General features: G+C 37.2%; 1 protein-coding gene and 1 non-coding gene across 2 annotated transcripts; one reads left to right on the top strand and one right to left on the bottom strand.

The window, feature by feature from the left end:
* Positions 1–10,269: 10,269 nt before the first annotated feature.
* Positions 10,270–11,928, bottom strand: LOC132911481 (calaxin-like). The gene is made up of 5 exons (XM_060968134.1): positions 11,729–11,928; positions 11,505–11,665; positions 11,367–11,447; positions 11,174–11,284; positions 10,270–11,000 (listed from the first exon to the last, which is right to left on the bottom strand). Exons 1-5 carry the CDS (start codon positions 11,853–11,855, stop codon positions 10,812–10,814), a joined length of 669 nt encoding a protein of 222 aa, XP_060824117.1. The 5' UTR covers positions 11,856–11,928; the 3' UTR covers positions 10,270–10,811.
* A 466-nt stretch (positions 11,929–12,394) lies between these two features.
* Positions 12,395–12,468, top strand: Trnai-aau (transfer RNA isoleucine (anticodon AAU)). Its single transcript has one exon. It is a non-coding gene; the product is annotated as a tRNA-Ile (tRNA).
* Positions 12,469–22,740: the final 10,272 nt, after the last annotated feature.

Genomic DNA, 22,740 nt, shown 5'->3' with positions numbered 1-22,740 from the left:
ATTAAAATTTTTTTCCTTGCCTTTTTTTAAGAACGATATTTTTGTAAAACTACATTAAGGTTTAAAAAGTAGAAATAATATTTTTAATTCTTTCACTGTTAAGTATCAAGATGAAAGTTCTCTATAAATTTACCTTTTTCGATGTAGTGATTGTTTGGGATATTTTTACTGTAAATAATAGTTTCTAGAAATCTACTTTCTTTATAATATAATTTCGAAGAAAAATTGATAACATTGCGTAATATTATATTTTTCAATATTTTTAAATACTTTTATATTATTACTTCTTATTTTGAATATTTTTTAAACATAGTAGATGTAATTTAAAAATAATTAACACAGATCCAGCAATTCAAACGCCTCGTTGCAGCATTTATGATAAATTTAAAACTTCCGTTTCTCAAACAAAAGTTTCCTCAAATACACCACCACCATCTCGCCGAGTACTGTTCGCAGAAATGCGCATCGTACGAGAGCAGACACTCGGAAGAAAAAATTTCAAGCACATAAAGACGAAAATAAAAGAACCGAGAATCCTGATGCAGTTGGAATCAGATCGTTCTTACGATCTCTCCCAAGATTCCCCTAGGGAACAATGCGAAAAGCCAGTGAAGAAGCATAGTCTAGCTCGCTCCTTGTGAATGAATGGCCGTGCAATGGATGTTTAAACCGCTCTCGATATCCCTCGAATGTCCGTAGACGTTCGACACCAAAGAGGGGTAGCGAAAGGAAAAAAAATTAGACAGAAATGACCGGATGTGGATAATCCCTCCGGTTACCCACGGCTACGAATCGTAGCGAAGAGAGTAGGATGAAGAAAAAGAAGGGAAAAAAAGAAAGAAAACAGGACGAAGAAACGAGCAACGAGAAAAAGAGAGGAGAGGATGTCGCTGAAAAATGGACGATGCACGTTTCGCAGCCTGAAGAGATATGGCGCTGAGATCCGGTCGACGCGACGCCTAATCCTGTTTTGAAAACTCGGTCTCGCATGACCGTGACAAACTCGACACCTACAGATGGTTTATGGCGATGGCTCGATCCTGAGCCAAGGATTCAGCGTAGCTTCGCCATTATCTCATACCGCTTGTCTCGAAAGTTTTGCGCGCCTCGTTCGAACAAGCTGCTGCTGGCAAGCCTTTGTATCGGAGGCGAATCTCGCGCGTTCTTCTTTCTCGCGTTCATTAATTGACCTGGTTATCTGCTGACGCCGATCGAATCTCAAGGGTGAGCGTTCAATAAGGCGCCACGATATCGGTCGTTCATTTTTTACGCGCCTTTTATTCAGTCCCTTATTAATCTTCCTTTGTACGACCGGTCAGATTTGATAAATATTTGAAGGAAAACATTCGCGGCTATCTTGATGGAACCCAATACAGGAAACGACTGCTTCGCTCATTTGCGTCCGATAATTAATTAGGAACGTGTCGTTAGAGAGACAATGGAGTTTTGAGAGATTCGTAGAAATTTGTATGGAGAACTTTTCGTATACCTGAAACGAAAACGGAAGTTTCAAAGTGTTTAAGGAACATTTTATCTTTAAACATGCATTCATAAATATTCCGATCTGCCAATGTGATGCAGTTTGAATTAAAATTGAACATGTTCATCCAGCCTGTTCGACAGGTGCATAATCTGAGGACACGTTTCTTTAAATTCCGTTATCTCTTTTCAATTCGAGTTGCGTTTAATATTTCATCTAAATTAATATCTTTTTCATATAACTCTCTCAGAAGTCATTTATCTAACTGTATTTTTATAACCGTACAAACAGCTGCATAAATGTATTTTTGGATAATACATAATATATCCAAAATTAAATCAAGTAATTTGATAACCATAAAAGAATAACTTACCCATAATATAATCATAATAGAAAAATATCGTTAAATGCAAGATAACATCAAGATAATACTTCGATTACTTGAGCTACTTAAAATTTAATCTTATTTCCACACAGGAAATTTGATAATATGAAAATTGTTTCTTTTATTGTTACTTCGATAAAAGATTGAAAAAGGTTCTTTTTTAATTATTGAAAAATTATGAAAAAAAATGTGGTTCAATATTATAGAATAGTACTCTTCAATGGGCACTATTAATGACATACGGAAACTATTATATTATTCTTTCAAATGTCTCGAGACATAGATCTAGAACTTGTATTATCCTCTAACTCGTCAATTTAAATAAACCGAATTCTTTTCACGAACCTGAATTTAATTCCACCATTAAAAGACACGTTTCGGCAATTAACAATATCACGATAAGCCTATAATTCAAACGAAGACCGCCAACGACGCCAATGGGGCAGAAATGCAGGCAGTTGGCGTGCGAATTTCGGTCGTCGCTCGATTCGTGAGCCGTCCGGAAGAAAATTGAATCTGGCCAACGCAGAAACAAACAGTTTGAGTGACGCGGGATGGTTTAACGTGGTCGTCCGTCACGACGCGTGTTTTATACGACGAGATGAGGCCACGCGTGACAGACAGTTTCCCCTCTTCCTCTTGGAAATCTGTCTAGTCGCGTGGCAAGTCGCGGGCGTTACCCGAAGCACGCCTTTCAAAGATCCTATCGTTCCTGTCTGACGTTCCCTTCGTCCCGTTTCGCCGAGCTAATTAACTCCGTGCCACGCGAAATGAGAAACTCCCTCTCCTGCTCCGACTAGCGTAGTACTATTTTCGGGAGAAACGTTTACAAGGAACTTTAACGTCCCTGTTTTTTGCTCGAGACCTGTTAAAGGGTTAAAGGAACAGTTTCCGATGCTTAAAGACACGTGTTTCTGGAAATATGATGAAGTGATGAAGTTCCGTGTAAGGTTTAAAATGAGCATCATTGTGCTTTAGCATTGTTAAGGGTATACAGTGAGTCACAAGATATGTAGATATTTAACAACATTCAATAATTAATTTTCAGACATTATTATAACCAATCTATGAGCATATTATTAATTCTCGATACTCAATTCTATTCATATAAAAACCATACCATAAGAAATGGATGTCCATAAAGCAAAAAGACTAAAGGATAGACCACAAAAATTAAAAAATATCAGGAAAATGAACGTAATAAATTCTCGATACTCGATTCTATTCACAAAAAAGCAATGTTATAAAAAGTAAGAACCGAAAAATCAACAAAGCTAACGAGTAGATAACAAAAATTACAGAAGAACCGAGAAATAAATCTACGAAGCTCCTGTAATCCATTCTATCCCGTAACAGTAGCAACAAACCACTCCTTCATCCCGTCTCTCTATCAGCAAACACTCATCACCGCCTAATCCCGGCAACAATCCTCGACATTGTTCCCAATCCGGCCGTGTACCCGTATTTACCATCCGTTCCGCCAGAAACAAACCGCTCTCGTATTTCCGTGGACCATAATTCTTGCTCTCCGATCGCCGTACGTGGAAACTGACAGTCTACCAAGGAAATGGGTCCGCTACGATAAATCAGCGGATTCGTTAGCGGAATCTTCTGAATCCATTTGTCCGGCAGTTGTGTCAGCCGAGTAGATCCCGCTGTTTCGACAACGTGGTGTCGTGTTCGAGCGGGTGACCTCGTCGTTTTCAAGTCCCTTCTCTTGCTTCGGAGTAGCAGACCGACTCCCGACAGTCTCGTTCCTCCCTTGGGACCGGTGGTACGCGCATCTGCACGCTTCATTGAACATTCCGCGCGCGAGACATTGTGCAACTCGCCGCGACTCAGCTAGAGCAGAACGGCTGCATCGATATTTATGGATCTCGTGTACACGCAGACCGAAAGCTGGCCGTGATTTTTCTGGCCAACTAAACAATCTGGCGAACGATCGGCCGGTTCATGGTCCACGCTTTCCCCTATCCTTTAATTAAATTTATTGGTGGCGCGGCCGCCGACCTTTCGCCTGCTTCCACCATACGCGTGTCCCCACGTTTGTATACGTGGCAATCATAAATTTCTGGATGCTTAATTTATCGATTTACCCAATCGCGTGTTGCTGATTCCTCGTAGATGTCTCTATATCGCGAGCGAATGATTAACGCTCGATGAACGCGATTCAGCAGCCCCGATTTCTGTAGAATTCGTAGGAGGAGCGATCTCGCGAGATTTCCAGATCGTTTTAGGGCTTTGAAACTACTGTGGGTAATTGGAATTGTACAAAGAGGAGTATTTGGTACAGACTGCGAGTATTAGAATTTAGATCTATTATATCCAAATATCTAAGATCCTGCGAGACCAATAATGCGACAAGTGACAAGTATAACTACACGAAATTATTGCACCGCTTTGTAGTTAAGAATAAGGAATAATACGTGTTATATAAATTTTTCTATCTGTCGAAATGGAAATTTGCATAAGTGTCACGAAAATTGTAATTCTAGCTTCTCAAAACTTCAATCTTCCTGTAAGGTTCTCCTTTGAACTTTTCATACATAATATAGCTTGCATCCAATTTTCTTTCCACAGAAGCACAAAATTCTTATTTCTTATTAGACAAACATTGTGAAAACTGTGATTCCTCTTCTAAAGATTTTAATCTTTAATAAAGTATCTTAAAAATACTACAAATGTTTCACAGACCAAAATCGATTTTCGGCTTCGCAAATTGCGCGTTTGACTGAATTCAAAAGCCAGGAGATCACGTGTTGCGTGAACAAGAAGCAAAACATTTTTATTTCTCCTTCCTCACCTTTCACCTTTCCTAAACCCTCCCCGATCGCATATGAATGCGTGAATGCGGTCTACGCATTGAATTTGACATGGATCGTGCCCCTCCACGAATTCACCAGGTTGGATTTATCGCCGAGGAAAAAGGCTCGTAGGATATTCTCGTAATCCTTTGGCGTGGATCACGATGGCGGCTCCTTTGATGCGTGGGCGTGGGCCACGCAAATCGAATCGGTCGTCATCTCATCACGTTCTGTCCGAATCACAACCATCCCGCATAACCGAATCTGATTATAATTTATGCCCTTTTTTCGATTGACCTTGTCGGTTTCCTTCGTGTGATCAACACTTTCGACCATAAAAAACGGTTTTTTATATGTATAATTACACGTCGATTTCTCTTATTTGAAACAGCAGTAGGTAGTAATCGAAGTTGCTGTCAAATAAAATTCTTTTAGATTGGGTATTTTGAAAGACCATTAGTTCTATTAAATTTAGTTATTGCTAAATACTTACTTATTTAAATAAAGAATATAACGTGACCTTCTCTCTGTAATTAAATAATTAAGCAATGAAAAGTCGTCACTCTCTGAATCTAAATTTTGATTGACTCACTTTCACTCGAAGCTTTATAAATCATTATTAAATTATTTTGCTAAAGATTACAAAATGACTAGCTCTTGGTAATAACATAACTGAGCAATTATACATTCCTGAATCTAACTCATGATTGATTTAATTTTATCTAAAAGTTCACAAGCTATCGCTAACTGACATATTTGTTTCATGCCATCCTTGTAGTATTTACGTATGGTAAACCGTGTAATTAAACGCGATACTAAAAGTTGAACGGAGCGGTTGGTTACCTTCTAACCAGCACGCTCTGGAAGTTTCGCAATATATATACGGTTAATTCCCGTAGCGTAGACGCTGTCTTATGAATAGCGTGAACGTGTGCAATGAATCGTGCAGCGCGTGCACCTCGTGGAAAGGATATTCCATAGAAATCTGGGTTATTCCGCGCATCCGACGTTGATTATAATTTATTCCGGTCCCAGGCAGAAACGTTTCCGTCGTCGGCAAAATAGTCTATCTTCGAGATCGTGTTGCAATATATCATAAGTCGTGATTTCACCGTATGTAGAATGTGAATCCCTGCTATGGTTTACTTATTGTTACATACCGTATATCTTCCTCAAATCGAGATAAATATCTTCTTTTAAGTATTATTTCTCCGTTTAATCATATTAAAAGAAGTATCTATTTCTTTGATACATTGTCTGAATTATTTTTTTAAATTCGTTTCATAATCTAATCAACAGAAATAATTGAATCATAATATTTTATATTTTAAATTCTACTGCAGTTTATATGCAAGTATATGTATGACAAATAATTAATAATAAATAATTTGTATTGTATTGTATCGTCATTATGACAATGTAATAATTGCAGCTTTCATAGCAACGAAGTCGGAGGACATACCATTCCACCACTACGAAATGCTGAAATGAGGTTATTTCAATATTTATTACTTTAATTGAAATATTCGTGTTTCATTAATTCATACTGATATATTCATATGGATATCTGTCTTCTGCAAATATTCATACTGATTTTATAATTTAATTTTATAAACAATATATTCTCACAAATCAAATATATGTATGTATATCCAGATTAATTGTTAAAACTGCAATGTGCAGGAAGACCCAATAAACCCTAAATACCCTGAACTATTTACTACTAGTTACTACTCACGGATATAATAAATAGCAGGGGTTACTATGCTCGCAAAAAATTCTACGTAATACAATACTCCCCCGTGCCGATTCGGATCCTACAAAATGATCGGAGAAACAAAAATTTATATTATATTATAATGTTATCGGTGCTACAGGAGACTAGAGGAAGTCATCACAAAGAACTTTATCGAGGAAGAACTATAGGACCATTATAGAAGTGGAGACTGTAGAAAATCTATAACGACGCATGGAGTATTATAATTTATTCTTCAAAGCACAATATTGATCATTTAATAAATTAGTGATAATGAAGGGTGGAGGTCTATTATACTTGAAAAATTCATAATAATAGTAAGAATTGAAATTGTAATAATAATACAAATTGGAACTTTGATAACGATTTGAAATCAATTTTCTTTATTATTTAATATTGAAATTGTAGGTTCTCTATATTTCATTTCAATAGAAGAATAATAAAATTAAACAAAATGGGAAATGTTATAATTTATTCTTAGAATGGAATTAATTGAAGTATAACACATAGAGATACTTACACATTCTTGTATCCTAGAGAGATTTTATCTTCTTGAGAAAACACTGACTCTAATACCGAAAGCGAATATAAAAAAAAAATATGTAAGAAAAAAAAAGAAAAATTAAAGGCAACAAGCTAGTCCGTTTAGGTTTACATTGTAATCAACGAACAAAGACTTTAATATCGCGTGTTATCATTATAATTAATAATTATATAATTTAATTGAGCTATTGCACTCTGAAAAATATTTAAGAACTTATTGCGCAACAAGCACCGACTCTACTGATCGCATTGCGCGCGATCACAAAAATTTTCTGAAAATAAAACTAAAATAGTAGATAGGGGTTAGGTTTAATAAATTTAATTGAATTGATTTGCAAAAATTATATCGTGAATGTTCCTTACCAAAGACAAAAACACATTTTGTAAGAATAAACTACGTAATGTTTTATAAATATTCGAATATACTTACAAAACACTAAAAATTCCTCAACTAAATATGTTTGAGCGTAATGACACCACACAAACAACTCGCGTCTAACCTTATTTCGAAATCCATGTTATCGCGCTTCCTCCCAACCATGGCAGAAAAAGGTTATGTATAATATTTACGAACCATGTTACTAGGCAATTTACAACCAAAACGTCACCGAAACGTAAATGGAAATGTGAAGGTTATTTCAATTTCTTAGTCGAGTCGTTTTCAAATTACATATTTACAATTCCATAATATAGATTGAAACAATAAAATAACACGTTTAGTCTATTTAATATAAGGAAATGAATTAATGATAATTAATTAATATTAGTACTAAAATTAATGCAAAGAAACGTTTCTGGAATCTTTTCTAATTTCATCTTGATATTTTTAATAAACTATGTAATTATTTATGATAATTAGTTATCTTACGTATTAAGTGATAGTGTGATGTGTAACTGATTTGACAGACATATGTATGTATGCATGTATGTATGCATGCATGCATGCATGCATGTATGTCATGAAATAAATAGTAAAAGTATACCAAATATTATCAATGCCCCAAAGAAAACGTTTATCTGAAATTATTACAATAAATTTAACATTACCAAATCTCCATGGAAAAGCATCAGGCTGTTAATCACCATAGCGTTTTTACATTAGGCTCCTTGTATCATCCATGTCAACAATATCATGAAATAAATAGTAAAAGTATATCAAATATTATCAATGCTTCAATGAAAACGTATATCTGAATTTATTACAATAAATTTAACATTATCAAACCTCCATGAAAAAGCATCAGGCTGTTCGTTAATCACCATAGCGTTCTTACATTAAGCTCCTTACATCATCCATGTCAGCAATAATCTTTATGCAAGAAAATTAAGAATTGAAGACGAACTAATAATGTTGATACCAATTATATTAGTATAAAATAATAATCTCATTCGAATCTTGTCTCGAAAGTAGGATTCTGACCACCAAATAAACGATCCATGATCGAAGAACGAAAAGAGGTCGAGTAACTGATTTTGTTATAATAATGTTCCATAAAGTACCAAATAAACGCGTATAAATGAAGCGAAGCTAATACATAATAAAATACACTCAGTAACGAAATAACAAGGGAAGTAACACTTAAATATGTAATAAGTTACCTTAGGTTATGTTACGTACCATGAGCAAAACAATACGTCTTATTGGGCCGATTTTCGATACCTGACTGATACCCCCTCATCATGACGTCACTACGCGAACTTTTAATTGGTGGAGATTCCGATGCGCCTCTTAAACATAACCGCGCGTCGAATTGAAATTCCGTACACTTAGAAATTTTATATTATTAAATCTCTAATAAACAAAATTAAGAAATAATAAAGGTATATAAAATTAATTTTAGAGAAACATAAATAAGAAATTGTTTTTTATATAATATAATTCCAGAATATATACTTCATAAATATTGATTGTTATAATTAGTAATTATTATCCATATGTTTTAGGAATTGTTAATGTTATTAATACTGTTAAAACTATGATTGATATAACTATTATCAGAACAATCACTATTATTAATATAAATATTATAATACGTTATTTAATTATATTCACACAAAGATGTTAAATGAGAAAATCGTTCTATAAAAGCGTTCTTTGATCCTCTAATTATAATACGTTAATTAATGAAAAAACTGGAGGAATATTCAATCGTATGAATACTCGTATTAAATATTAATATTACTTTGAGAAGAAAAAATATATTAAAAGTAGCTTTTAGTGTTTCCACTACAATTGACTATATGCCATAGAACTTTCCAAACTGCTGTACAACTACATATAGCAAAGAGGAGAGCAATGCATGTGGCCACTTTCCGCGTGCGCGACCTACGAATTTACGAACATCCTGGACTACCACTATCTTCCCTCCACTTGGACATGTAGCGCATCCATGCCGACACAAATACGAACATTTCGCTGTCGACACGCCACGGGCATGTTTTCTCAGCTGGTGCCCTAACTCTCGATCTCGAACGATCCTCCTTTCCCCGTCTTCCGTGCTATGGCGCAGACCTGGTGGATCCTTTCAAGACACGGTCGGCTACCCACAAAGGATCTGCCCTTTCATACGCACGTTATTATACTCTTTACAGAATATCGTTCCACCTTCTCCCTTTTGGAAGGAAGGAGAAGGCAGAAAACGGTGAGAAGGAAGAAAAAGGAGGACTCTCAGCCTGATCATGTGCATGTTGATGTTTTACACGTGTATACATACATACGCCTACGCTTTGTGAATCGAGCCTAAAGGCAGGGTGGACGTTTCGACGAAAGCTTCGAGATTTTCTTGTTTAATTTGTTGTTATAGCTGCTTGAGACGCACAGATCAGCCCATTCGCTCAGTCTACGATCCTCAAACATTCATTATGTTTTTTTGTAACACATCCACCAATGCGACTAGAATTGCGGCTTTTGCACGCCACCCTGTTTGCTCTCCAGTTGTGCAGAGATCTGTATTTCACCGCGTTCACCATCCTGGTAACCGTCTTTATTAATCGAGGGAATACGAGGGCGGATTATGGGGTTGCTATTGTGCGTGTGGAAGGGAACTGCGAAATGTGGGCACTGCCTAAGGGCACTGCCTATTGAAAGTACTAAGCGATTAATGATGTAATAACCTAAATATCTCTGAATATCTCAGGATTCTTTCACTTAGAAAGTAAAGAAGTAGTTTAGTAACAGCTGCAATTAAGACATTTTATATCTTACATATAGATCTTGAACTTTATAATTTTTTATTCAATTCTCTGCTATTTCATTACTAGTATGTATAATTAAGAAGATACAAATTTATTAAATACAAATTTCATACAGTTTGCAGAATATTATATAAATTTCAATAATTACGAGACATTAGCATATTGAAGTAACTATTTACACAGGAAATGCCGGCGTTCGTATTATCATATGTATTTTTCAACTTGAATAAGAATGAAACGATGATGCGTGATGGATTGAAATTGAACTCACGAAATTCAATTGAGCAATTAATCACATCCTATCGACGATTGCGTCACGCTTTGCATCTGATGCGATTACGAGATGGTATTATCGCGGTCCATTAGCGATTGTTTGTAAGAAACAGCAAGTCGATTTTCCGCGTTCGATGAATCGTGAAGAATTCAGTTCAGACAGTCTAGAAAACTTAGTGAACCGTTTACAGGCCCTAGACGGATCTCTTCTGTCTGATTTGGCACATTTTCCTCTCCGCTTTCGGAATGTACTGTTAGCTTTCCTCGACGAGTATTATGCTTGACAAAATCTCACGACGAATTGGAAGATACATACATAAACGATGTATTTCCTTTTAAGAAATTATTCCTCGGTATGGATGGCTCCGTAGATTGTCAGTATCTTCCTACACGATCTGTAAAAGTAGTCAGGAACACGTGACGTGCGTCTCTCGAAGGAAACACTGGACCCATGCATTCTAAAAGAAGTTGATTTCTCTCTTTTACGGCGGTTTTGAAATCCTCCTCCGATACTGCGCCATCGCGATCCACGTCTAGCTTTTTTATTAACAAATCTATCAAGTCCTATAAAACGAAAAATATATTACAAATATGGGATTGAATCGAGAGAATTTATTGAAAATTTAAGGAAAATGTAAAAGATGTTGAAATTCGTATAACAAAATATGCAATTTTTCTTGTGATTCAATTATTAAAGCGTTCTAGTACGATACCTATACATATATAGATTACTATACCTTCACGGCTTCTTCTGGGTTTTCATCATTCTGCAATTTAATTAAACATCCGCGCATCATGGGAAATATATGTTCCTTTTTTAATTTGTGAGTTCTCATGTTATCGTACACCTGGAATTGAATTTCGGGAAGCACGGTAAGAAAATTAATTAAGGGAATAATATTAGTTGAGGGTACAAAGATGGTTGTATACTCTATAAGCAAAATGAATTTTTTCGTCTAAAGTTCCGCGAAGAATCACCGACAGACCTTCGATCCATTGTTCAGAGTATATCTAAATTATAGTTTACAATAATTAATCAATATTTAATACTTTTAAACAGTTGTTTACCTGCAAAGCATTTCGTTTGTCGACAACGGAAAACATTCTGTCGATCAATAAATGACGAATATTTTCTGTGAAATCCAAACTAGCATGGAAAATGTTTCGAAATATTAATCTGCTTATCGGACCCAGCATTTGCACGCATTTACGATGGATAATTGACAAAGCTATCAATGAATTAATCAGACCAATAAAAAACATGAAAAATTGTGACACAATGAATTTCTAACCTTCAACTTCTCTCACATCAAAGTGCGTACTGCGTGCCAATCTTTTGAACCTTGGCATATTTTTCGTTCTGTAAACGATTTCTGCCAAGGTATCATTTAACATGTCTATTGGCTGTTCTGCCGGCATTTTGAATAGTTATACTTGTGAATTTTGATCACAAAATTTGAAAAGGCAATTTATCTCTTGAACGACGTCACGTATCTTCAGATTTGTTTTTACACTACAATAGACTTTTCTACTATTTTCTAATTTCATAGTGTTCTATGTATTCTGGTGCTGATAATGACATTAATGTAAGGTTAAAATATTTCTCAGAGTCAACGAGTAACTCTCTACTTATCGATCCGCAAATTGAGGCTTTTCCGAGGACATCTGGAAAAACTTCCATTACCTTGAAACATCCTATATACAAAGATATAAGATAACGGACGAAGAACAACGGAGAAATCTATCTCATTGATCTACCAACGAAAACCGTGCATTTTGTATCAGCGAATTTACTGTATCAAGTTATAATCAGAGACTGACGGAATTGTAGGGATAGTATAGTGTAGTTTTTATTGTACAAAATATTAACATTTTATAAAATATATTTCTTATATTAAAGTAAGTTTACTTATGCAATGGAATGCTATTTGATGCAGAAATACACCAACCAACACAGCGGCCCATTAGCTCAGTTGGTTAGAGCGTCGTGCTAATAACGCGAAGGTCGCGGGTTCGATCCCCTCATGGGCCAAATTATTTTTTTTTTAATTTTATTTAACATCGAGTACTATAATTTTCTATGTAACAATTTGAGCAATGATTTTATAATACTTTTGAATATATACATATATAGATAGAAGAAAAGTTATCACTTGAAATAAAGGTTTACTGTAATAATATATATTGCACTTTATACATGTTGAAATACCGCTTCGTGATTTACTCATATTAATTTATATCTATACGTTGAATTTAATATATCTTATGAAAGTAAATCTGAGTTTCTTCTATTAACAAGTACTACGTTCATTCAAAATTCTATATCTGCAATATATTTTATCTCCTCTAAATGACTGTCACATACTACATACTATTGCACAGTTTCATATCGTGAAAGTGATAAGAAACGTCAATTACGCAATTCGCTGCGATATCTGGCTTGCAAATCCAACACAGGCATTCATATCTAATCCTTCCCTCCCAGAAAGTCATAAGAAAGATTACTATAAAAGCGTGCTCAGTTTCATGTGGAAAGTTGCCGCAAAATGACTCACAATAAAAAAGACCATAAAAGATTCTCACGTGGTTACGATATTTAAGCGAAAAATAAATTTAAAAGCAATGATAAGCAAGACCAATGATCAGTCATCTCCTTGGTTATCGAATTTGTTTCGGGAAACTGTTCAACTATTATAAAAGGACGCCAACAAAATTCTTTCTAAGTATATCTAATGACATCATTTAGATGAACCACGTAATATACACAACGTCATGGGAGTTTCGTTTATCGTGTAAAAACATGGAAACGTCTTAAGAACCATCCGCGAAGGTGAGCATGGAGTTCTGAGGACATCGGCCATGTGGAAAAGGTTGGAGATACAGGACTTGAATATCATATGGGGTTCGAGGCCCTATGGGAATAAACGAGCAGAATACGAAGTTTTGGCTCCTTCTCCTGTCACATGCGAATTGTCGCGTGATGTTAGAAACCGACGGTTACTTGGCTTTGAACGTAGGACGAAGATTTACAGTAAGATACACATTAAGATTCTTGGAAGAACGAGGTTAAGAATTTATGCAGGGTTGCATGGAAGGTTGAAGTTTTATGTGAATGAAGCTAAACTTGTGAATGAATATAAATTGAGCAGAGCTAGCTACGCGATATTCATTGTGATTCCGTGAAGGGTGGGATAATTGAGGAAGAAATGGATTGTGCTTGGAATTAATGAACGAACAAGACCTGTATGCAACTAGTAGCTGCATGAAATTAATCGCGAATTTGTGTAGTATAGAATAATTAAAATTTAAATATCTTTCTTTTTTGAAATCCTTTTAACGAACTTGAAATTTTTCAAAAAATGAAAGTAACAAGAAATTTCAATTTATTTTTCAATGTTTTTTTATTTTCAATTTATAAATTTTCAATCTTATACAACTTGATCTATTTCGAGCTTTGTCACATACTTACGCCCACTTTGAAAATTTCATCTAAACATTACTGTTTCCTATCAATCGCATCTTAACATTTTTTTAACGATGAAGAGATTAATAGAATTTTACCATAACCGTACCATGTCCATTTCTCATCTTTCTTTAATCCTCCATCGCCACCGCTGAATTTTCAAATCTCAATCCTACGAACTCCGCAATTACAGCGAACTCGGAAGAATCCCAGCAAAGTGAAAGACTCCTCTAACCTATGGCGACGCGAACGTAGCATCATCGAGCATACTCGCGAGGCATTTCAATGATCCGAGCTCGGGCCGACCCCTGTCACCGTTAAGCACTCAATCAAGCCCAACAGGCTTCGAGCGAAACAATGCGCGTTCGTGTGTACTCGCGAATGAAATCTTGAGTCGCGCGTGGGCGTCGCGCTTGATAATATGCATTCGCGGCGAACAACGAGCCTGATCCGCGACGACAGACCAAGCGGGGACGCACGAACGGCCGCAAGAAGTTCCCTTCTCGCACGGTCCCTGTAATCACGGGCTCATTAGTCCTCCGCCGGCGGATAAATAACGACGAGGGAAGAAGGCAGCCGCATTGTTTCGCGTAAGTGGGCATCCACGAGTACCAACCACGGTTGGATCGGTTTCAACGAAAGGCGCCATAAGCAGTTGCTCGACTGGACCTCGTGGTAGGAGGTGGAGAGGGGACGAAAAGAGGGAGGCAAGACGCGATGGAGAGAATTCCTGGTGTCTTCTCGGGCTTGAAACCGAACGACCGTAATCTTGGGCTATCTAACGTTGTAAACGTAGCGAGGTGATGATTTGCGACCTCCCCGCAGCGAACGTGGAACGCTCGAAGGAAGGAACGCCGGGACCAGCCTTCTCTTTTTCTCTCCCCCTGGACCCCTTTAGATTCAATTTCGCGGGGCGTCAGCACGCTGACGCGACGTCCGCCCACCTTCTTGTGGGACGTTGATGTACGATACGGTGCACCGGGCCGGACGCGTGAAACTTCGGAAGATTCGCGCGAGACCGGATTGTTTTTCGACCCGTAAACGCTTTGCAAAGTAACGCGTTCGTTTTCTTTCTTTGGATACCGCTGACGGTTTCAGCTGGCCGAGAAGAGATTGAAACCGTGAGGAAAGAGGGTGGAGATGAAGTGTTGCTTTTGTAGTTTAATGGTTTGAAATTTTTACAACTTTTGCCAATCGTGGAACAGGACGATTTAAAGTCAAGTGTTGAGTAGTACAAATTTGATACGAAAGTATGTAATTAAAGAGGATATGATATTTTGCAATATAAGCGATATATAATGGTTTTTCCTATATATTATATGTGCATAGTTTCTTTGACTTCTAGCAAAGTTAATAAGATCTTTCTTTACAGGAAATGAAGAAGTTCGTAAGATGTTTCATTTCAAGATATTATCGTGCAACTCGTTATCTAAATAGGGTACTCATTGCAATTCACCACAAAGCCATAAATTGGTAGCGGCAAAATCATAAAAGTGTTGTTTCGATGAAATGACTAACATAATTTCAGCACAATTTCATGTTTCTCTCGACGTAGGATGTTTCATTTTAACGTGAACATCGAAAATAATACTAACATATCGTCTAATATGAAATTATAATACATATTTAGAGAATAAAGGGTAGAATGTGTATAAAGAAAAAATTGTACGATTGACAAGCTCTTTATATCAAAATAACACATTATGAGATTCCAAAGTTAGTGATACCTCTGTAACTATTTTATATCTATCATATATTTAATTTTATTTCTCGCACAAGAAATTCTATTGCCACCATTCCCACAGCCGAACGATCGCGGCCAAAGGCTCGCCAGAGCGTATCGATCTTTTGAAAACCCGCACTCTTCACTTTTTAAATGTTCCATGAAACAACGTTGTTAGTCCAGTAGAAAACCTGAACCAGTGAAGGTATATACAGCCTGGCGCATTAATTAAGACACGGACAGGCCAGTAAGAGTTGCAATATCTTGAGAGGTAGCTCGAGCGGTTTAGGATCCAGCCGTGAGAAAGACGCATCCCCGCGCATGTTTCACAATCTACATTTCACAAGGTATACGGGAGCGGATCACGTCCTCGATCGTTTAAAGCTCGATTTCCACCGGTGTCCGAGGAAAAACAAGCTTAAGTGAAAATCACAATCAAAACTTTTTGATTGTCAAAGAATATGAATGATTGTTTTATGATTGCTAGAGTGAAAATTTTTATGTGAAGGCATTTATGAAAAGCATTTATGCGGTATTTGAAGGTACGAAAATTAGATAATGTAGGTAATATACAAGGATAGTATTGCTAAAGTATTAATTACTGCTTGCAAGATTTAATAGCTCAAATAATTTTTTATCTAGGTTTCACTTTTTTATTTATATTCATAAAAATATAAATTTGCGTAAATATCCGCAATTTAGTGATTACGATAATAGCAGCTTAACTAAGCTTTAACAGTTTACTAATTGTTTTTGAACTTAGAAGAATTCACTCACAAGTAGAAGCATTGTAGATAAATCTAATGGGAAATTCAAGATATTGGAGACATTATACGTTGGTAATATAATCTTGAAACTCCTTGAACGCAAGTGAAAAGCGAACTTAAGTATCTCGTGTGTATCGCGTTCCAAAGAATTACGCGCGGTGCGGCGGGAAGAATTAAAGATCGTCTATGAAGAAAGAGGCACGATCGGGGAGGGTGGTTGATCGAGGCTAACCTGTCGTTACGCAAGCATCAACACGCAACGTTTTCATCGCTTACTCGCATAGATTTCACGTACCACGGCTTTCATACTGTACGAGCAAGATAAAAACTGTGTAATTAGAAATGTTCTCGGTAATTGGTCGAGATCGTGATTTGGAATAGTTTAGATCGATCTAAGAAGCGATACGTCGATCGAGAAAATAACGAGGTGTTCTATAATGATTCCACTGGCATGGCTCTGAGATAAGCAGAGTTTGATAGCTTTGATGAATTGGGTATTGTATTGGGGATTAGAGCGATTGCAAAGGATGTAATAAGAGGATACATATGGTATTATTAATATGTATATCTTAAAAATATTACTGATGAACTATGGTATAGATTAAATTCATATTAGATCTATATTAAGTTACTACATTTTGGATTTTTTTAAAATTTAGATTACTACATCTTTTAATTTTATCTAATTATTTTAATTGATATTATTATATCTGATCATATATCTAATTATCTTAATTAATATTCCTTTATCTAATTAAGTATCTAAATCCGTAGCGGACATTTATAAAATCTCTATTTATTTTTCTCCGAGAAAAGAAACAGTGATAGCGACCATTACTTCCATCCGTCCAACAACTTTCAAAACCTTTCAAACCACTCCTTCTCGGCCACATACCTTGCAGTTTCTAACCCTCTAACCAAGTTCTCCCAAAAAGATCATTAACAAGGCTGGAATTAATTAGAAATTCAAATCGCGACGAGCCGTGGTCCCATAAACAAGCGGATGCTGATCGAGGCTGCACACGAGGGCCAGATAAACGCCAACATCTGAAAAATCGTGCCTGCCCTCTCGCGCTTAAACACGCGGAACGTTTTATAGGCGAGGATCGCGCAGATTCGGCGCGAGCTGGTTCCCTCCGCGTCATTTACAAGCGGTGCAAGCGGTCCATCATAAATTTGGCTTCCTATCGCCGGCTGGGATCGTATTTATCTAACAAATAATTATTCCCGATTATCTCGCGGGCTGATGCATGCGTTGGCAAACAGAGATCAAAGATACGGCGACCGACATCACCGTGGGCCTTTGTTTAACGCTTAAACCAAGCCGAAAGGCAGGCGGTCAACAATTTTCGCCATTATTTACGATGTGGCGCTGCCTTGAGACGCCACAGGCTGGTGTGCGTACACGTGGGTGTTGATGCAAGGGTTGAGCGCCTATTACCATGGTTGCCTTGGGGGTAAGACTACCCCGATGCCCAGTGCAATCAAATTTTAGAGTTATTGCCGTGTGACTGCACGTGTTCCACGGCCATGAACGAGCGGGCGGTTTCACGATGAATGTTTGCTCGTGTCGTTCGAGACGTGAAGCTTCGCGGTCCCTTCGTTCCAAACCAACGGCTCCAGCGACGAAAGATATTTATTTGACGTTAAAGTGCACTCGTCTTCGGTCGCTTTGGTCGCAGGATGCGGGAAAATAGGGGGAATTTGGTCAATAGACGTGAAGAATGAATTTATTACAACGAGAAATGTATCTGGTGAGAGGTTTTGACCGCGTTGTGGAGTTTAGGAAACCCTTCTAAACTCCATGGAGGATGCATCAATGAATTCTGATTGTGTGAAGTGTGATTTTTAACATAAGAGAAGGTTAGAAATTATAATTGTGTAGTCCGCAATTTAGACGATTAGAATTTTTCTTAATGAATGGAGTAGTTCCAGTGAGGAATTTCGGCCGTAGCGTGGTAATGTAGCATGATTTGCACTTTGTGGGAGCAACATTTTTTGTGTGAATGGTAAATAAAATTGTCGAATGGGGAATAGATTGCTATTTTGAAAAATAGCTGCTTCAGTCGTCGAGTGAGGTCAGGTAAACTTTTTCTGGGAACAAGTATTGCTTCTGTCACGGCAAAAAACGAAAATCAAACAAGGATTTCCTCGATGTAGGAGGAGATTGATTAATTGCCTGAGGAAGTAGTCCGTGAAATGTTTCCTTAGGCATTCTGTAAAAACAGACCTGTAGCGCGCGTTAAATTCATCAGGGAATTTCACCCTTTTTAATGACCCACACTTTGCTCACTCGAAAAACGGGAAATGATTGATGATTATCGAATATTAATTGCTGAAACTTGGTTGATACAGCTGGCAATGTTTTCACAATTGTCAAACATCCTCTCACGTGCAGTTTCCATTACTGCATTTTTTACATTATAGTTACAGTTATACATATGTTAAATGATATTGTTTCGATATCATTACTTTATTTTTCTAAAATTTCCTGCCAAAGTTCAACTCTAATTTTCAAGAAATTAGCTTAGTTCTTCAAATATTCTTCATCATTGTCGCTCTTCCATCTCTTAAACATTGGGAAATTTGAAACATATATTGTATATGAATTTTAAACCTAAAGACGCAAGATTTTTTCTTAACATTGTTATTATTAAAAGCTTCTAAATCGTATTGTGTTCATTAACACTAATTAAGGATGTGCGCAGATACTTTTGTAGTTACTGTAGATTTTCAAACGAATATTTCTTTTTTATTGCACAAAAATAAGTGTAACAAACGATGTCTCCACAGTTTGTTAGAATGATCAAGTTCCACGAGAAAGAAGCTTTCAAACATCAACTCACAAAGAGCAACCAGGGAATCTCAGTTCCCACAAGGCGATCGTCGACGGGCGGTTCGTGTCATGAACACGCGGAATTGTTATGTAACAACATCGTAGTAAGTTGTACGACAAATGTCGAACGAAGGCTCGAACTAAGTGAACCGTGAATCGATGGGATCACGGGTTCGCAAGCCGCTCCGTTAAGAATTCTTCTCGTTGCTGCGTTTTCCCCCATTGTGAATGGAACACCTTTGGACCTCATACCGGGACATTGTGCAACTTTTACGAAGAGAGAATCGACGATCCAGAGAATGGAGGGATGCTTTTTGTACGATGAATGCGTGGGTGGCAGAGTCACACGCCGCCAGAAAACTCGAAATCCGGTCTAATAGGGCGTTCCGACGTTACAACACGGCTCGTTAGATTTCTCGAGCGCTATTTACCTCGACGCAGGATATATATTTGCAATGGTATCTTCCTTAGAAAAATATTTGGAACCGTATAGAAACTCCGTGAAGTCTTCTTTATTCGTATAACCGATTTGGTGTTAATAATCCTTTAACGCTAGAACTGCAAACAACTAAAGAATAACATTTTTACCAAAGAAATAACAATGAGAAATATTATGGGAATAGGGAAAAAATAAGTCTTTATCCGTATAGTTTACAAAAGATATTAAAAAATCCCAGGAGGTGCATCTGTAAATTGTAATTTATAAAATTGTTATGGGAAATTATGAATTATTTCCAGCACTTTCAATTTGGTTTGGTAATTCCATTGTTAAAATTCAAAGAATCTTCTAAAACTAATTTCTTTTATTTTAATTGCCATATTTTTTCTTTGTGATTTATTGATGGAAACATTTGGCAGAATCAAAACTAATATTTTCGGCAAATAAAAGAAGCGAAAGTTTTTAAGTAATCTCTAAATTTAGTTGGACAATCTATAAATACACGATTGATTTCAAATGGCCTGTAACAGACCGCCCTCTATTATCGCGAGCTTACATGAAAAGGGTGACGAGAACATGAATAAACTGCTGGCAATTTCCGGTGTATTTATAACCGAAAGATGCGTTCAACCCTTCTTATAAATGGACCGAAAGGGATCAGACAAATGGGGTGTTCTATGTCTGGTGTTTCGAATAACAGTCAACAAGTTCGCTCACGAAAACCTATCATCCGCTATCAACGCGTTGGTAAGACTGAAAAATCGCGCCAACTTTGTCACGATGCCTCTTTTGACACAACTAAATCAAGCGAGGCACCTTGAGAAGTGGTGGGCGTTGAAACGCAGTCTGTCTTGCCGTAATGGCGTAAGTTCGGTTGTCGTCGACCACAGGAAAGCTTCTAGTACTAGATCGAAGGAATAAATTACCTAAGTCAAAGAGAAAAATGAGGAAATTATTCTGGAGTCTTTTAAGGCGTTTTAGGTGTGTTACGTAACTTTTTATTCCTTGTTCGTTTATGGCGAACTTGGGGGTTTCAGAACGTTTGTTGCGGAATATCTTAATCAGGAAAGCGATTTTGATCGAATTTATTCCTCAGAGATAGGACATCTTATCGTATAAGAATATTCCTGAATGTAATTTTCCTTGCATGAAAATCTTTACGAAGCTGATAAATTGATAATTGCTTATAACGGATTGTAACTGATCGCCTGTTAAAAATGGAAGAAAAATTTCTTTCTAATTTTTGAGTGTAAGTTTTTATGGACAATAGATTCACCTCAGAAAATATTTTCTATACGATTATATAATCTACATCTCGATACTGCATACAGGGGGCAGATGTCCACCGACAAAACGGTGGCATAAGAAATATTTAATATACAGGAGTGAGAGGGCCAGTCCTAATTTTCAGTCTGGCCAGCATCCAATCTGAGTCGTCGAGATCCACAATGCCGCTCTATTTCCTTGACGCGTACACAATCGCGTCATAGTAATCCTGTTAGGAAACGCTTCGCTGGCCAGAATACACCCTGCTGGGAGGAGAAAAAGGGGGTGCCATCTCTCAGTCGGGACCAACCAATCTCAGCCCACGTTAAAGCCAACTCGATTTATCGCAAAATAGGTTCTGCCCGTAACTATCATCGAGTGGATCTGCCCGAGACAAGCTATTACGAAATTTGCACGAGAATTTTATACAACTTGAACGATAAGCTTGAATTATAATAAAATTTATGGGTTTTAAATATTCAATATTTTTGATATTTACATACTTAAATGTTAGACATTTCAAATATTCGCACCTTCAAATGTTCAGATTTTCAAAAATCTGAATTTTTTCATTTTTTCAACTCTTCTCAAATTTCATTCACGGCAAAGCTAAAACTCATATTTCTTTCACATATTTGCTTCATTCTCGATTTCCGAATAAAGTCAAAGCAAAATTATTTACCTTTACCGTTCGAATATCATGTTATAAAGCTTTGATCCTACCTGTCCAGTTTACATACAACTTCCACGTTTTTCGATAAAACCGCCAAAAAGTATGATTCAGAGGTAACAATCTCGAAATGCTTTTCAGATTTTCGTCCAGTAAACAGAATTCCCTATTCTCGAGCCAGCGGACAACATACAGAGAACTAGTCAAATTCCTCTTGATCCGTTCCTCTATGCATACACAGAGAGAATCTCGGAATGCTAAATAACAAACATCACCGATACGTGGGCATCGGAATAATTCACGCTTTTGTGAGCGCGTAAAGAACGTGTTTGACAGACATTCCGTGACAAAACGCGTTTCCCCTGTCCAGTCCAGGTCTGGCGAATAATCCTTTCGCAGTAAATTACACTTTTAAAGGAGGCTTTCGCGAAGATCGGCCACGAGTCGCATTAAATCCCTTACACCCGGTATTGTGGAATCTGCATGTAAACAAGATTTAAGGATTTGTCCCATAGTACGAAAATATGATAAGCCTTTCGTTTTTCATCGTTCCCTCCCCTTCGTCTCTCTTCTCCTTTCAACCCCTTCTACATAACCCCTTGTACTTGATCTTCCCTCGGACACATCGTCGTGTTTATGAAACGTAAAACCGTGAAAAAGCTTGCAAAGGGGATTTTAAACTTAACCATCGTGGACATATCCAGCATCAAACGAAAGATTGCTCGACTATACTGTCGGTAGACAGTTGGTTTCGGTGCATGGACCATGGCTGCATACGGTATAATATCGCGGAACATGATATTTTTAATCCACTTTTTCTACCGAATATCAAGTACACATTCGGCTCGATCCAGGAAACTTAATATTTGATCGAGGCTCTCGTGTTCCGCTGATTCCCGTATTATTTCTCCAAGCAAGAAGGGATTACCCTGTGAGCGGCTATATATTTTTTAATCCCAGCCGCGCCGCCCCGTAACCGGATCACGCCGATAGATCGTGGTTTATCGATCTTAAATTACCGATACACCGGTCTGGAACTGGGTCGCGTACACCCCTTTTACTCCCACGTGCGTATAGGCTTCTTCGTTTTTCGCCGACTAACCTGACAGCCGACGCATTAAGAATTACCCCTGGCGACGG

Source organism: Bombus pascuorum, chromosome 10 (assembly GCF_905332965.1).
Source record: "Bombus pascuorum chromosome 10, iyBomPasc1.1, whole genome shotgun sequence".
NCBI classification, from domain to species: domain Eukaryota; kingdom Metazoa; phylum Arthropoda; class Insecta; order Hymenoptera; family Apidae; genus Bombus; species Bombus pascuorum.
The sequence above is the reverse complement of the archived record's forward strand: the minus strand, read 5'-3'. Positions and strand labels throughout refer to the sequence as shown.